This window comes from Choristoneura fumiferana, chromosome 28 (assembly GCF_025370935.1).
Source record: "Choristoneura fumiferana chromosome 28, NRCan_CFum_1, whole genome shotgun sequence".
NCBI lineage: Eukaryota > Metazoa > Arthropoda > Insecta > Lepidoptera > Tortricidae > Choristoneura > Choristoneura fumiferana.
This window is the reverse complement of record NC_133499.1, coordinates 5684813-5702263: the sequence shown is the minus strand read 5'-3', so window position 1 is coordinate 5702263 and position 17451 is coordinate 5684813. Positions and strand designations below refer to the sequence as shown.

General features: G+C 39.4%; 2 protein-coding genes across 3 annotated transcripts in view; both read right to left on the bottom strand.

Moving 5' to 3' along the window:
• LOC141443934 (uncharacterized) overlaps window positions 1-15692 on the bottom strand; it is a 43660-nt gene extending 27968 nt beyond the window's left edge. Inside the window, exons 1-4 of one of the 2 annotated variants that reach the window (XM_074109352.1) lie at window positions 15627-15692; window positions 11302-11453; window positions 9780-9904; window positions 8541-8707 (exon numbers count right to left, since the gene is read on the bottom strand). In XM_074109352.1, the coding sequence (XP_073965453.1) occupies window positions 8541-8707; window positions 9780-9904; window positions 11302-11445 (436 nt within the window). In that variant the 5' untranslated portion in view covers window positions 11446-11453; window positions 15627-15692. Of the gene's footprint in view, window positions 1-8540; window positions 8708-9779; window positions 9905-11301; window positions 11454-12262; window positions 12331-15626 lie in introns of those variants that run through there. The other variant, XM_074109351.1, reaches the window with a different exon arrangement.
• Window positions 1-17451, bottom strand: part of LOC141443939 (uncharacterized) — a 215344-nt gene that overhangs the window by 28722 nt on the left and 169171 nt on the right. The window lies entirely within an intron of this gene.

Genomic DNA, 17451 nt, shown 5'->3' with positions numbered 1-17451 from the left:
GTTTGGATCCCCTATCTTTGTAAAGGGACGTAGGTTCCGTTAGGCTTTACCACGGTGTGCTCCGAAGAATTATTCTGCTGCGAAATTCCACCATCGCACCTCCCGCCTTAATGGTTTCAAAAGACCTACCCAACGATACCACACTACAAGGTTGGATGAGAAAAAAAAATCGGCCTATTATATAAAACTAATTCTAGTAGCTAAAATCAAAATTATTGTGTAAGACTGTTTGTTTCTAATAAATAAATAAAAAATCACCCCCAAGGAGTGACTCTGTGGAGTGCGTTTAGAGCGAACGTCTGTCGGATTTATGTTCAATTTAGAAATTTAATTCATTTATTTAAATCGTGATTGGTTAAAGTGCTTTTTTTCTATTTTCGCTTGCTCCTGTGGAACTTAAATGTACTGGCTCCGCCTTGTGGGTGTGTCCTGAGTGAGATAGTCGTATTTCATCAATTGCTCATATAATAGGAACGGTTTGGTGTTTTCGTGGGTGAGAGGCTTTGTGATCGTGATTTGAACTCGGTGCGGCTGTGGTGCGCGCCGACCGAACGTGTCATCTGAACCGCTGGGCCAAGAGGTTGTCGAGCCGCGCGGCGAAACATAGGATCGCTCTTGTGAGTGACGTCATCCGTCGCCTGCCTGTCAAAGTTGCGGACGCCTACGCCAGTCGCTACTTGCAATTGCCCTGTCGGTTTATGTTGCGCGTTATAGACTGATTGCTGCAAGTTTTCTATCAGGCGCGGTAAACTTGTAAAGCACGTATCATTGTTTGCTTTTAAAGAGGCTAAGGGGCAACTTCCGGCATGGAGTGTCTAGGCTGTCACGGTAGTGTTAGTGACATAGAATTGCTTGTCTGTGTTCACTGTAAGGGTAATTATCACCACAACTGCGTGAATATGGCTAGCTCATACTACATGGCTAAAATTCACGATTTAAAGAAGAACTGGCAGTGTCCATCTTGTAACAACGTGACCTCGCGGAGGAGAGGTACTGACAGCCCTGTTCATAGTTTACATCAAAAAAGAGCGGCTGTGGATTGTGGCCGGGATCATTTGCCATCGGGCAGCGACCAGTCGCTGTTGGACCTTCCTGTTGGGGACTACAGGGTGGTGCCATCCGGCAAATCCTTAATCAATGATATGTCATGTGATGAATCGTTGCTGGATATCACACGTACACTCGATGAGAGTGATGTGAAATCCATGCAGGACAGTGTGGTGAATGTCCAATCCACATCGAAATCTCAGAGCTCTATAACATATGGGGACTTTGCTGCGCTTATGGATACGAAATTACTGGAATTCAAAAATCACTGCAGCAAGCACTTTCAAGAGTTGATTACGAATTTGAAGGATGAATTCAAATCGATTATAGATTCGGTTTTCGTGCAAATGAGCGCAGTAAAAGAAGAAATTCGCGCCCTCTCGGAGAAAACCAAGGTATTGGAGGCAGATAATGTATCGTTGAGAGCTGAATTGGCCAGGAGAAATACATTGGAAGATAACTCTGGTACGCTACAGAATAGGATTGTCCAGCTTCAAACCGAAATTGAAGAAAGAGACCAGTGGTCTTTGTTGAATGATTTGGAAGTGTCGGGTATTCCGGAATCGAGAGGTGAATCGACTATGCACATTATTCTGGCCATCGCGGTGAAACTGGGAGTAGCGCTTGATGAAAGGGAAGTGGTGCATGCCATGAGAGTGGGGCCGATACGCCCTTCTGATGAAGCTAGTGAAACATCTAAGTCTTCGCGTCCGCGACCTATCGTTGTTCGCTTGGTGCGGCGAGCTCTACGCGATGCGCTTATTAAAAGTGCTCGAGTGCGTCGTGGTTCTACTACTGCGGATCTGGGCCTTCCTGACCATCGACCGTGCCCGTTTTACGTTAATGAGCGCTTGACGAGATCCAATCGCATTCTGCTAGGAAAAGCTAGAGATCTAGGCAATAAGCTGAAATGGCGGTTTGTCTGGTCCAAGGATGGTAAAGTCTTGGTAAGACAAAATGAAAACTCTAAAGTCTTCCGGATCCGTGCAGAGTGCGATTTGGGTCGTGTTTTTGGTATTAATAGCGGCCATGATGCTAATTTGTAACTATTTCCATCTCTCATTCTATTGCTTTTTAGTTCTGTCAATTATTACAAGTGCTTTGCTTTGTGTTTTTCTTACATCAGCTTGCTATTGTGAGGTTGCGCTTGTTTGCTACTTTTCTATCGTATTGTCAGTATATCATAGTTACTGTGGCTACCATGTGTTATGTAATGCGGAGAGATGCTGTATTATGCTACTGAATTTTGCGATTTCCTGTAAAATATATACATCCGCCATTTGTTTCCTTGTTGCTATGTATGTTGATTTTCTGTTCCTCTCTACTGTTATAATTTTATTAATGCCCGCTTCTTACGGCTATTGCTCAGTGTCCTATTTTTATATTTGCTTTCCAATTCATATTTTATTTGTAGTTTCTTTTTGTCCTTTAACTATGTACATTTGTTTCAAAGATGGCTAACCACAAACATTTTAAATTTGGTCTTTTTAATGCAGGATCACTTTGCAATTCTCGGAAACATGACGAATTTGTAGTGGCAGCTCTGCGACATAATTTCGATATCTTGGCAATTAATGAAACCTGGTTGAGGGCTGGCGGTGAAGATCTTGCGCCCGTGCTGCCTGGTTACAGGCTGAAACATGCCCCGCGTAGGGTGGGTACGCGTAGATGTGGCGGGGGTGTAGGTTTCTACGTTAAAAATGGTTTAAATACACAAATATGTCCGCACCCTACTGTTGATGATGTTGAGCAAATGTGGCTCAAAGTTAAAATAAACTCGTATAATCTCGTCATTGGCACCGCTTACCGACCTCCATGGCTAAATAGCAGCGTGTTCTTGGATGCTTTGAGTGATTCCATAACTTCTTTTTCAAAATTTGACTACATTATTGTTAGTGGTGATTTTAATATCGATCTTCTAGATATAAATGATAGCAAAACTCGGTGTTTGCAGCAATTCATTGACTGTAACAGTTTAAAAAATTATATTTTCCAGCCAACTCACTTTACTGATCACAGCTCTACACTTATAGACATTATATGCTCGGATGCCGGTGTTATAAACTCTCAAGTCGAGCATACTGTGGAGCTCGGGGGCCATGCTATTGTGTTTATTGAGCTGCGATTAAAAACAAAAATGCTGATGCCTCGAACTGTCATGAGTCGTTCCTTAAAAAAAATTGATTCGAATTTATTTAATAATGATTTATGTCTTATAGACTGGGAGAGCATATTCGATTTGGACTCGGTTGATGATAAAATTCTTACTTTTAATAATTTTTTGCTAAGCCTGTTCAATACTCATGCGCCTACACGAAAATTAGTCATTAAGGAATCGTCCAAGCCTTGGCTTACGGATAATGTTAGTCTTATGATGAAACTTCGTAATGACGCTCACAATAAATTTCGGACATCGAAATCGGTTCAAGACAGGATTCAATATAAAACTATGAAACACCTGGTTAACTCGAGCCTTTTTTATGAAAAAAGAGCTTATTTTGAACAGCACATTAATATTAATTTGAGTAAGCCCAAGGTGTTGTGGAAAAATTTGAAAAGATATGTTATCCCTAATTTCAAAAATACTTCTGACCTACCTCACCATCTCAGCGATCCTACAGCTGCAAACAATCACTTTTTAAATGTGCCGGGAAATGACTCTACTGACTCTGCTACCATAAACTTCTTTGAGAATCACTCTCACGGTGAACCTATTTTCCAATTGCGTCCCGTGAACGAAAGTGTGATTGCTAGAATCCTTCTGAATACTAAGTCTAATGCTCAGGGCTATGACGAGATTAATTACGACATGATTTTGATGACTTTACCTCGAACTCTCTCAGTTATCACTGATATAGTCAATACTTCTATCTTAACCTCTGAAGTTCCATCAGTGTGGAAGACTGCCGTTGTGAGTCCGTTACCTAAAATTAACGACCCGCTGAGTGTCAAGGACCTGAGACCTATCAGCATTCTTCCTTACCAATCCAAAATTCTGGAAAAGGTGGTGTATGACCAGGTGTCGACTTATTTGGAGAAAAACAAAATACTTCCGGAAGTGCAATCGGGTTTTAGAAGGCAGAGAAGCACTGGGACTGCACTTCATGACGTCATTGATGAAGTTCTTGTGGCACAAGATACCGGTTTAGGTACTATTATGGTGTTGTTAGATTTCTCCAGAGCTTTTGACTGCATAAATATACGATTGCTTTTGTCTAAATTAAACTTTTATGGTTTTGACCCTAACACAATTAGGTGGTTCAACAGTTATTTTAGTGGTCGCAAGCAGTTAGTTAGAGTCAACCAGAGTAGTGGTGATTGCATACTATCGGATTTGGCTCCTGTTACCAGGGGGGTGCCCCAAGGATCTATTTTGGGGCCACTTTTATTTATTTTGTATAGCTCGGACATCACTCAATGTATCAGGCATTGCAAGTATCACTTGTACGCTGATGATCTGCAAATTTATTTATCTTTCCATCCACGTGATTTTGACGCTGCTGTTTCCAAGATTAATGCAGATCTTCAGAGTATCTTTGAGTGGTCTTGCGTAAATTCTCTGGTTTTGAATCCGTCAAAATCAAAATACATGATACTCGGTTCCTCAGGTCAGGTCAGCAGGGTCTTGGCGTGCGGACCTAGGATTGTAATAAATGGTGTTGAGGTTGACCGTGCTGAGGAAGCACGTAATCTTGGTGTTTTGTTGGACAGTAATTTACGTTTTGAGAAACACGTCGTAGAAATAGCTCGCAACTCTTTTTATCGCTTGAAAGTCTTATACAATGTGCGTGACTTATTGAGTGTGAACGTGCGTGTTAGACTTTGTGAAGCCCTTGTACTATCTAAATTGAATTACTGTCTAACTGCTTTTGGACCCTGCCTCCTGGCACGTTCGAGGCGTCTCCTTCAAAGGGTACAGAATGCATGTGCTAGGTACTGCTTTAAGATACCTCCGCGTTTCCATGTTTCCCCATTTATTAACAGTGCAAACTGGCTTAGAGTTTCGGGTAGACAGGAGCTTATGTTGGCCTGTCTTTTGTTTGACATTGTCAATACTAAAACTCCAAGCTACCTCTTCAAAAAATTAACTTGGTCGGGGCAGAGAAGGCTCTGTGACGTAAGGCCCTCTCGTGCGGTTGTATTGGCAATGCCTCCTCATGGGTCGGCCGCATTTAGGGGAAGTTTTAGATATTCAGCCACAAAGTGTTGGAATAATATACCTCCGCCGCTTCGTGAACTCAAGTCAAAAAAATCTTTTAAAACAAAATATCGCTTGCATTTATTAAATTTACAAAAGATTCAACAGCCCTAAAATGTTCCCTTACTGTGTGCATGTTGCCTGCGACTCCGTCTGTGTGGAATTTCGTTTATCGATATCCCGCGGGTGCTGTGCAGTTTTTTTGGGATAAAAACTATCTTATCCTTCCCCAGGACTCAAAATATCTGTATACCGAATTTCATCTAAATCGGTTCAGTGCTTTGGACGTGATGACGTAATAAACAAACTGACTTACAAACTTTCGCATTTATTTTTGGCATTATACAATTAAGCATTGCAGTAGGTGCATTGTTAATTCAGTATTTTATTTGTTATTCACTTATTGGACTTTAATCATAAATTATATCTATTTTTTCTTATTTCTTTTTGAAACTTTTATACTTTGGCATATAAACCATTTCCACAGATCTCTCTCTAAGGTTCTGGCAGAATACCAGCGCTGCGGTCACCCGCAGTTTTATGCTGAGTCAGCGCCTTTTTTCCCATAGCACATGGTATCCACTAATGCACATATTTTAAGATGTTTGTTTTATTTTTTTGTTTTTCAGTTTAGCTAACTTTATTAGGTTAATCTTAACTTTATTAATACCTACCTATGTATAGTTCGATATTGTGTTTTTTGTGTTATGGTGAAAATAAAGTTTTAATCAATCAATCAATCAATCAATCAATCACTTTACGTCTAGGGAGGTACTCTAAAAAAAAATTTAAGATTTTTTACTATACCATTTTGTCGGCATAGTTTATATATACATTCGTGCAAAATTACAGCTTTCTAGCATTGATAGTCCCTGAGCAAAGCCGCGGACGGAGACAGACAGACATGGCGAAACTATAAGGTTCCGTTTGCTATTTTGGCTACGGAACCCTAAAAACTCACCGATGATGCCAGCTCCCACGATGAGAATCTTCTCTCCACTTGTAGCGGTGATGCGCGTCGAACCATGGCTACGCAGGAGTACGGCTCACACAGAACACTGGAAGCGGTAACATTATTATAAGTATTTATCTACATGCATATCATAACTTCCCTATTACATGTTCAGAAACGACTATCAAATGGCTTTTATTAAGAACCTGGTATCTGCGGTGCATCTTAATGTTCACATTAAAGTACAGGCATCTTAATGTTTACTTTAAAGTATCGATAATACTTTTTTTAACAATGCATATCTGTACATATTGTAGAAAACTTATGACATGCATGTAGATAATAATAATAATTATAAATAAAACTTTAGTTTTTTATTATCTGTTTTATTTAAGCTTGGTAGGTACTTCAAACTAGTTATCAGTAACACTAACTTAAAAATACAGGCCATATCTGAACATATTTAAAGAAAACTTATGATATGCATGTAGATAAAGTTATGTATGCGGCTATACATAATTAAGCATTAAAACACTCGTGTGATCTTATTATGAAACTCGCCTTCGGCTCGTTTCATAAAACCACACTCGTGCTTTAATGCCTCTCGTTATGCACCAGCCACATAAATAACTATTATAAGCCTTTACTTTTTGCCTTATAAAGAAGGAGATAGCACTGAGCAGGGAACTTAGACTTAATTGAATAATGGGAGCGCCAAAGTTCGCATACTCTTTGCTAGTCATACAGTTATGTTTGTACGAATCATCGTTTGTCATAAAGTTTTTTCCCACTGAAACCTTAATTTTTTCTAAATTAAAAAAGAAAATGTTACTGGCCAGTATGCCACTATACAAAGAGGTTAATTGGTAAATTATCTTTAATTTATCATGCAATTTAGGAATAAAATATTTATAGTTTTCATACAGCTACAAACTTTCGTGGCAGCCTAGGTATTTACTGATAAAAGTAGTCGCGTATGTTTTATCTACATCACCTTTAGGTTAAGATAACAGAAAACAAATAAGCTTGCCATATTTAAATATTGCACAATATGTTTAAAGATGCGCTCTAAAACACGCATTGCTGATGTCGGTGCTCAGACTGCCAGGCTGAAATGGGACTGGGCAGGCCACGTCAGACGTATGGAACCCAATAGGTGGCTAATATAGCCACTGACTGGATACCACAAAACGGACTTCGGCGGCATGGCAAGCCCAGGCGTCGATGGCGGGATGATCTGGACGCCTTTCTTCGCAGCTGGTCAGAGATCGCCCAAGAACGGGTAGAGTGGAGGACATGGGGGAAGCCTTTACCCAGCAGTGGGACACCTCTACAGGCTTTTAAATATAATATAATATAATATATAATATGTTTAAACAGATCCGTAGTTCTTGAGGAAAACTTAATAAAATTATATTGATAATTCTACTAATGCTACTTATTTTTGTTTTGTTAACGTCCTCCCCCGCTTTACGTCTATGAAAGGTACCATAAAAAAAATTGTTTTTGTTTTTTTTAATATACCATTTTGTCGGCATAGTTTACATATATATCCGTGCAAAATTACAGCTTTCTAGCATTGATAGTCCCTGACCTTTTTTGACGTAATTTTCATAATCTGTTACTGGCAGCTTCGTATTTCGAATAAGTAGTTACAAGTATTGATTTTCGCATTCTTTTGTTTTTCGTGGTCGAACTTTTGGACGTCAGAGGAAAAGCATTGGAAGACCAAGGAAACGAGCAAATATTTAAATGATGATGATGATGATGATGTGATCCTGTTATCCCTCACTAGGGACATAGGGCTCGTAGAAGAGTTTTCCATTTGGCTCGATCTTGCGCGGCTAATATTTAAATATTTTTAATAATTTTTTTTTGTTATTTCACGGTGTTTCCTGTGATTTGATGTTAATGAGTTTTCGACCCATACAAATTGCATAAAGTTTGCACCGATCTTCACTATCACCTGTTTTTTTTTATACCGATTAGAGGATTAGAGGTAGCAAAATATTTTTTTTGTGGAGTTTCATTGTATGGTTTGTTATAATTTTTACTACAGTTTATTTTACTAGTTATTAAGCCGCGTATCTATTAGAGCAGTCTCAGCCGAGCACAGCGAGCCGAGCCATATTTAGTCGGTTTTTTGGCCGTGCTCAAAGGAGCCTCAGTCTGAGCCGTGCCTTTGGCAGCGTCTCCACTTGCGCGGCCTCGGAGCGAGGCAGCCGCTCGGCCCGAGGCTGCCTCTAGTGGATACGCGGCTTTAGGGTTATCGAGGGTTTTTTGTTAGTCTTTATTACCGACTGCAGATTTTTTTTGGTAGAGGGTTGTCTATGTGTGAGGTACCTTGTTCTGTAGTGATGTCATCAGGCAGCGTAAATACATTGTTTTGTGGACACAGCACGTATTCAGCCCAGCCCCCGTCCCGCCAGATACCGATGGTGCTGTTGATGCCAGCAGTCAAGCAGTAATGGTAGTTGCCGCTCCGGCAGTGGTCGCAAATGTGGCAGGCACTGGAATACACAGATGTTATGATTATGAATGATGGTTGTCATTTTATTCGTTAGAGCCTACGCTAGCCGTCGCGGGTGCGTCGCGGGCGCAGCCTGCGGGCGGGTGCAGTAGGGTTGCCAACTATACTGTTAAAAACAGTATTATACTGTTTTTCACTACATTATACATTATTTTTTCGACTGGATGGCAAACGAGCAAGTGGGTCTCCTGATGGTAAGAGATCACCACCGCCCATAAACATCTGCAACAACAGAGGTATTGCAGATGCGTTGCCAACCTAGAGGCCTAAGATGGGATACCTCAAGTGCCAGTAATTTCACCGGCTGTCTTACTCTCCACGCCGAAACACAACAGTGCAAGCACTGCTGCTTCACGGCAGGATTAGCTAGCAAGATGGTGGTAGCAATCCGGGCGGACTTTGCACAAGGTCCTTCCACCTTGAAACACCCACCTAACACTAAGCACATCAGACAGATACGCGAGTAAATCTAGAAGAGATAAATACGAAAACATCCTGTATAAACAATCCGCACCAAAAAACAAGTCTACTCAGTTTGAAGGATTTAGACTGAATGTACCGTCTCGTATATTATCGTATCTGCGTAGTGTGTGATAGTTTCAGATCATTAAGTTATTATACGCAGATAAAATATTATCGTATCTGCGTAGTGTGTGACACACTATACTGTGCTATTGTTCAATATGCGTCCACCCGCTCTGTGCAAGCGTCACAGTCCCTGAGCAGCGCTAACTGCTCGAGTCGCGTGCAGCGGATTCTGCACCCGCGCCAGCTATCTTTGGCCCTTACATAGTGACCTGACTGTAAAGCTTGAGGTCTCGGGTTCGATTTCATTATTTATGCCAAATTCCACGTCAAACTGACCACTGGAACTGAGTTAAAATGAACTTTTATAGATATGACCCAAAAATAACAACGTTAAACAGAAGAAATACGACAATAAGAAATTTGTTTCTTATTATTACTACTGGCACGATTTTTCTTGCAAGTCTAAAATGGGTTTTAGACAATACGGCTTCAGGTCGAGAGTCGAAATGATGATGATATCATACCTGTTAGGATCAACGACGACCTTCTGCCCGACTTTGAAGACGGATGCTTTGCCGACTTGGGTGATGATGCCGCTGAACTCGTGGCCCATCGCCAGAGGGCGCTCCTTGCTGGCCGGGAACTCACCCTGTAACAGTTAACCCATTCATTGACATTCACGCCCATCGGCGTCTTGGTGGACCCTAATATAATGCCGCAGACACCGATGGGCGTCCAATTTAGCTTTATCTTCATGCCCTGGACAAGACGCGGCAATAGTATTCTGGCGCTCGTAAAAACGGATGGCTATGTATGCATAGGAAAAATTCATGACTAGATTCCTGTCCAGCAGTGGTGTAGGGGTTATAGCACGCAGTACGGATTGCTGAGGACCTGGGTTCGATTCCCAGTGCTGGTCTCTTTTTCTGGTTTTTCTGTGCATCCATATCTCAGTTTGTATTTTCGATATGGTTTCACGGGATACCCGTAAAAGTAACAAATTTGGAGTTGAAATAAAAAATACAAGAAGACTCCAAAAAACCAATCGGCTATGTTTTCTTCACCAATAATCTCATAGTTTTAAGTGTACCTAATTCTGCATAATATCGACCTTATAACCCTCTTTCGATCGTATTTTGTGTGATAAGTTCGTATTTATTTTCTTTTCTCAATTAACTTCGGTAAACTTCAATAAGCTAGTTGAGAGAGCATGATAAATACTGACAAGACATTATACTGCATTCTGTTCTAATAAATTAACTCTTATTTCTTACCTCATGCGCACGAGGCCGATCACCAACTCGCTGGACTGACCGAGTCCACCATGGTCCAGTGTACTCGCATCGCCTCTAACCGGCAGACATTTCTAGCACATGCTAAGAGGGCTGTCCTCGAAAAAGTCTACGACCCACCGAACACCTCTCCGTGTACCTCGTCTGCGCAACCACGGCCACAGACACAATACAAGTAATAGGCAGTTGATTGACTGAGCCGTATTCTTGAAATTTATGCCTACGGCTGGGCGGAGCGCTAGGGTTGGCGTGGGCAAAAAGTAAAACAGACGTGTGCAGATTTTATTGTATACGAGTAGGCATATGTAGGCTTCGCCCCCCGTCCCCACTCTTTATGGCCGTGTTTCTTTTACTAGTGGCTGTTCGTTCCGTTACAAATACAATTCTAACCTAACCTAATAACCTATTTTCTAGTCATAAATAGTAATTAGGTAATTTATTTTCGGACATAGATTTGGACAGGATTTCAGCCTATCAAAATATAACATTTATGCTAAACAAGATTATGCATAGTAAAATTCGGCCACGTTAATATTATGCTAAATTAATATTCGGGTAAACCATTATTCGGCTTATACAGAATAATGCCGAACTAAATTTCAGCAAGCTTAAGATTCGGCGTAAGTAAATTATGTGAAACCTATTATGCGTAATCAGTTTCGGACATTAAAAAGTATGCCAAATAGATGTCACCCTCACCCGCTATTACTTGCATTGTGACTCTGACAAGAGTGTCCGACTAAGAAGATCTTACCTGAATGATGTGCACGTCAGTACCGCAGATTCCAGAGTACTCCACCTTGACGATCACATCGGTATCGTTCACAATCTTCGGGATGGGGAAGTCCTTCACATATTTTAGTGTGAGCTCTTTACCGTTGAATACTACAGCCTCCATGTTTATATCTGAGAAGAAACAATTACCGTATTGTATTGTATTGTAAAAGCTAGTACGATATACATGAAAAAATATTTTTATTCGAGAAAAGAATAAGTTTGATTGCTACGAGTCTGTGTGTCTGTCTGTGGCGTCGAAGCTCTTAAGCGGGTGGATAAATTTGAATGCAGGTTTTTTAATTTGAAACCAGGTTTTATAGCGATGGTTTTTAGACATGTTTCATCGAAATCGGTTTAGCCGTTTTTGAGATATCGAACTTTGAAGTGACAAAGTCAGGGGTTTTCCAACTTTTTGTTGGTTAGGTTAGGTTAGGTTAGTCACTTCAAAAGTTCAATATCTCAAAAACGGCTAAACCGATTATGATGAAACATGTCTAAGAACCATCGCTAGAAAACCTGCTTTCACATAAAAAAACGCTTTTAAATCGGTTTACCCGTTTAAGAGCTACGGTGCCACAGACAGACACACAGACAGCCAGACAGACACTACACAGCGGCCAAACTTATAACAACCCTATTTTTGCGTCGGAGGTTAAAAAGTCAGTCTATTTAAAGGCCAAATAAAAAAACTTTGTACCCTTTATGCCATTAAATAAAAAAATATTTTTGAAAATACTTAGTTTTTTTTAAAGTTCTGTTAACAAAAATTGTTGACTTTAAAATGTGTTTTATGAACATTAATACGTCTAGTAAATTATAAAGTAAAGAAATACGGCTTGTAGCAATTTCGCCTGGTTTTTATAGAATTAATAAAGATTATTTATATTTTTTTGCTAAATATTTAATTTATATATTGAATATTTTCTTTTTCTACTCACCAAGTCGTCAGTTGTTTGCCACAAATGCTTGTCGTCTAAAACAAATATTGTATAATACAGCTTTAAGTAAGATTGATAAGCATTATTACTGTTATATACCCACTATGTGAGATAACCCATGTAGGGTACAGCTTATGGCAAACAGACGCGGAAACCCCTCGTAATTAAGTAACTTAAAATTCAACAGTAACCTAAGGACCCATTACTGAGAATTATGTGCCGGTCATGACTATGAATGAATGGGCCCCCGACTGCTGAATTTCAAGTTACTTAAGTAACAGAATTGTAGACCGCTAGACTTATTTTTATTTTTGAAGGCCAGATTTTTGTTTTTTTTAATTTACTATTTTATTTCATTTTTTATTTGAAAGTTTGTGAGTGTGTGTATGCTTGTTACTCCTTCACGCTAAAATGCCGCTGGCGCTTGTTTTTCCGTCCCGCTTCACATCTCTCTTTCTCCCCCTTCCCGGTTTTGTATGAATTCTTAAGCTATACCTACTCGTTCTTGGTTGGGTAAGTATTTAACTAAATGTAAACAAAACAACGTCAATTGGTGACTTATGTATTAAAATTCCCCCATTAAGCTATCTAAATATTTACATTGCTGTGTTGAAATACACCAGTCTACTTGTAGTTTGTATTACAATGATAGATCAGATTTATTGTCAAGAAGACATTAATATCTAAGCCGTATTATAAAGTTAATGATTATATCATGGACAGGGATATTTGGAAATAATTCCGATCCGCATTAGCGATCCCTTCAAATAGCGAACCTACTGTGTTAAAAATAAAGTTGTGTTAAATACTTGTGATGTATAGATATCATTTAATAATATTGTAAATCTGTTTAAAAAAATATACCTCGTTGAGTTTCTTGCCGGATTCTTCTCAACAGAGGTTTTTCCGAACCGGTGGTAGATTTTTTTGACATTCATAAGTGCTTGTTATAGCCTAAATTGAATAAAGATATTTTGACTTTTGACTTGTGATAGATAACTTGAATGTTTAAAATCCTTGAATGTACCAAATCTGGCAGCTGAAGTTTGTTTACATTTAGCTAATTACCTATCCAAATCAGTATAGTTACCAATTCCCTGTCCACTGAAGAGGAGCAGATATTTTATACAATTTTATTGATATTTAATGAAATAACAAACAAAATGAAACCACCGAAAAAAGAGAAAAGCAAATAATAATATACCTTTTTATCCTATTTAACCTTATTCTAGGTACTAGTTTGAAGTCGGTGCTTCAGCACGAGCCATCAGGAGTGATAGAAGCCGATCAGGCAGACGACTATAGGGCTACTGACTATAGGTCGACTGAGGTCTGATGGCAAGTACTGAGGCACCGACTCCAAACTAGTACCTACGTAGATTAAGGTTAAATAGGAGAAAAAGGGTTATTATTTTTTGCTTTTCTGTTTTTTCGGCGGTTTAATTACTTTTTCCCACCCTGGGGTAATTTTTTTTTCCAAATTTATATAATACCAACTTCAAGGTATACCCTATCCATTAAAAAAATAATTATGAAAATCGGACTACTCTGTAAAAAGTTATGCGTGGTCATACATAAAAAAATATATACGTGTCGACTTGAGCACCTCCCCGTTTTTTTTTCGTCGGTTAATCTCGTTACCTAAATCGAGTTTAGCTCGACATATTTCGGGCTAATTCGTAGCCCTTCCAGGCAGTGCGCGTTTTGCAGCAGCGTATCGCGTTGCTCCTAGAGGAAGGGCTACGAATTAGTCCGAAACATGTCAAGCTAAACTCGACTTGAGACGAGGGTTATCCGGGCTTTTTTCATTAAGGCCCTACGCTAGCTGTCGCGGGTGCATCGCGGGCGCAACCTGCGGGCGGGTGCAGGTACAATCTTACGCACACGACGCGCGCATTTAGCGCTGTTCATAGGTCTATATTGGAATTCATAATATCTTTTGTCCTAATTTCAAAATCCATAACTACTTTTGAAATAATGATCTTTTGCCATAACGTAAATGCCATAATATTTTTTGTCCTAATATTGAGTCGCAATTCTAACCTTACCTACTTTTCTAGCTGCAGTTCGTTTCTGTTGGGTCGCAGTTCCAACCTAACCTAACCTACTTTTCAGGCTGCGGATCGTTTCTGTAGAGAAGCAGTTAATCATCATCATCATCCCAGCCTATATACGTCCCACTGCTGGGCACAGGCCTCCTCTCAGAACAAGAGGGCTTGGCCATAGTTCCCACGCGGGAAGCAGTTAAAAAGAAATTATATCTTTCTTTCATAAGAATTATACAATTAATTATTTGATTTACCTAGCTTATCTTTATTTTTAAAGATTCTAAATACTTGCTAGTTCTAACCTATCCTAATCTACATTTCTGGCTGCGGTTCGTTTATGTAGGAGTCGCAGTTTTAACCTAACCTAACTTACTTTTCTAGTACCGATTCGTCACTGTTGGGGTCTCAGTTCTAACCTAATCTACTTTTCTGGCTCGCAAGTCGCTGTTTGCCCAACAAGTGCTCTGTTATGGCATTAAATATTATGGATTTTAATATTATTATTCGTAAGTTTTATGTCTTACTATATTAGTACAAAACATATTAGGGATTTAGAGTATTAGGAAATGTGATATTGTGGCTTATGATTATTAGGACATAAGATCATTATGGCAAAATTATGATATGTCAAAAGTGTTTATGGCAAAAGTGTTATGGCATTTGAGTTGAGGACAAACGATATTATGGATTACGAAGGAGACCCCTGCTCATACTATTACTTAACAGGCGTCCACCCGCACCGCAAAACGCATCAGCTATATCGTAACCCCTAAATATCAGTGAATCTCACGGTAGTCTGTTCAAAATTGTATTGGTGTTTCTTGTCTCACTCACCGCTCCGCTGTCTCGCTCCGCTCCATGCGACGGAACCACAATACCAGTGACGGAACCCTCTTCAGAAGTCCTACAAACTATATATAGATACGTACACGAGATAAATACAAACACGGACTTGCTTTTATGATGTAACTGCTATCGCCTTATTGATTTGCTCGCTTATTGTTGTTATTATCAGCTACAAGCTGACCCGGCGAACTACGTGCGTAACAGACAATGAGTCGTGGTAACATTTTAACCGACAAAAAAAAATCGGAGGAGGCTCTCAATTATTAATGTAAATATATGATCACGCAAAACTTTTTACAAAGTAGTGATTATTCTTTTTTTATTGCATAGGGTTGTCCTCAAAGTTTGGCTCATATAAATTTGGAAAAAATATCTTACCCTGAAGGAAAGTGGAAACAATTATAAATTAAAAACTTTTTAACACAAAATGAAACAGCCGAAAATACTGAACAGCCAAAAATAAAGTGAACCTTTTTATAATTTAGCCTTAATCTATATCTATCTCACTGGTTCAGTTACAGCCTTTTCACTCACAAATCACACAAACCCAACTGGGCCTCATTTCATAAAATTGGACAAGTCGACAGTTGTCGAAAATTATGACAAAATGTCGGGTAGTCACGACCATTCTCGTTTCATATAAGTTGACATTTTTTTAATTGTAGACAGTAAAAACAGGGTAATTGTCACTTTTTCTTAGGGCGTTTCAAAAACCGTCGTGTGACATGTCTTGTACTGAACTCCTGTCGTTGACAAGTAAATCATTGTCGACCATCGATAAGCTTATTGGATGACAGGAAGGTACATAATTGTCAGTGACGGGCAAATTGGATAGATTATTTTAAAACTTCTTTGTCGGATACTCTTGGCAGAGCAGTCGTGGTCACGTAGCACGTCGAACAATTCTACGCCAGTTCTCCCTGGCTCTCGCTTCTCTGACGCGTTTCGAACTGTCAAAGTTCATACTCAAAAGATTTTTTACATAGACTTAGCTATCCAAAGTTCGCGGGCGAAAAAAGTAATTGCTTGTCCGTATTTCATTGATATGTACTATTGTACTCGTACTTCCGCAAAGTAACGACTGATTTAATAAATTATTTTTCACGACACTGCTCGATAATGTGGCCATAGAAAACCTAAATCCAGTACCCAAAACTGCCTGTATATGTACGTACATTTAACAGCTGACATATTTATGGCTCCCAAAACACGACAACAATGTAACACATTACGAAAACAGGTCGTATCAATACATGTATTTCATAATACGATACGACTTTTTTGAATATAATTTCTGAATTTCATTCCTGGCGTGCTGAAGCGACAATTAGACCAATCAAAATTAATCGTCTGCTGCATGTGATATTAAATTGACCAATGAGAATGCGTGATTCATGACTTTTGCGAGGTGATTTTTTTCTTAAACGCATAATATGCACAAAATGCTTTAATTTTTTTAAGTATGAAAAAACGCCACAGCATCGCAGCAGGTCGGACATGACGAGGATGACGTTTTCATTTTTTTTAATATGTGGTTGCATACTGGCCACTACGTAGGGACTCGTTTAAAAAAGAATGTCACAAAAGAAAAACTAAAATCGGCGGGAGGGGTGACACTATTTACCGCCCTGGATAATACCGACATGGAAATACCGACCGATTATTCGTGTACACGCCCATACAAATTTGTGTACAAAAAAAATCGGGTCGGTATTTCCATGTCAGTATTATCCGGGCCGGTTTGGGGCTGGTAAAGAGTGTCACACGGCGGGAGCAACGCAGACATTGGATTCTTATTGTTTGTTTTGTGATAAATATTTTTATTTCCTGTTTAGTCTCGGCCAAAAATGGAATAGATGAACTCGAATTATCGATGGGCCTCCCCTTCGGGTTGGCCTTCAAACTAACTCGTCCATCTATTGCTTACTTTCGAGCCTCTACAACAATGTACTATATACGCCAAGATGTTTACGTTTGCAAACACACAAGCAAACTATCCGTGCTCTGTTAATATTAGATACCTAAAGATAATAATATCTATATAGGTAGAAATACCACGATAACTGTTTTATATCAAAACATTCCATAGCCTAGCTTAAGGTTATCCATCATAGTGATAACATAATAAAATACATAAAACCACACCATGGTTGTGTAAGCACCATGGTGTTTGTAACCACGCCAGGCCTGTAGACCGCATGCGGCCCGAAGTTTATATTTGGGTTAAGATATACACCGTGTTTTTTTTTTCGTTAACTTCGGCAGACACTCAATTCATTGATTTGAACTACCTGA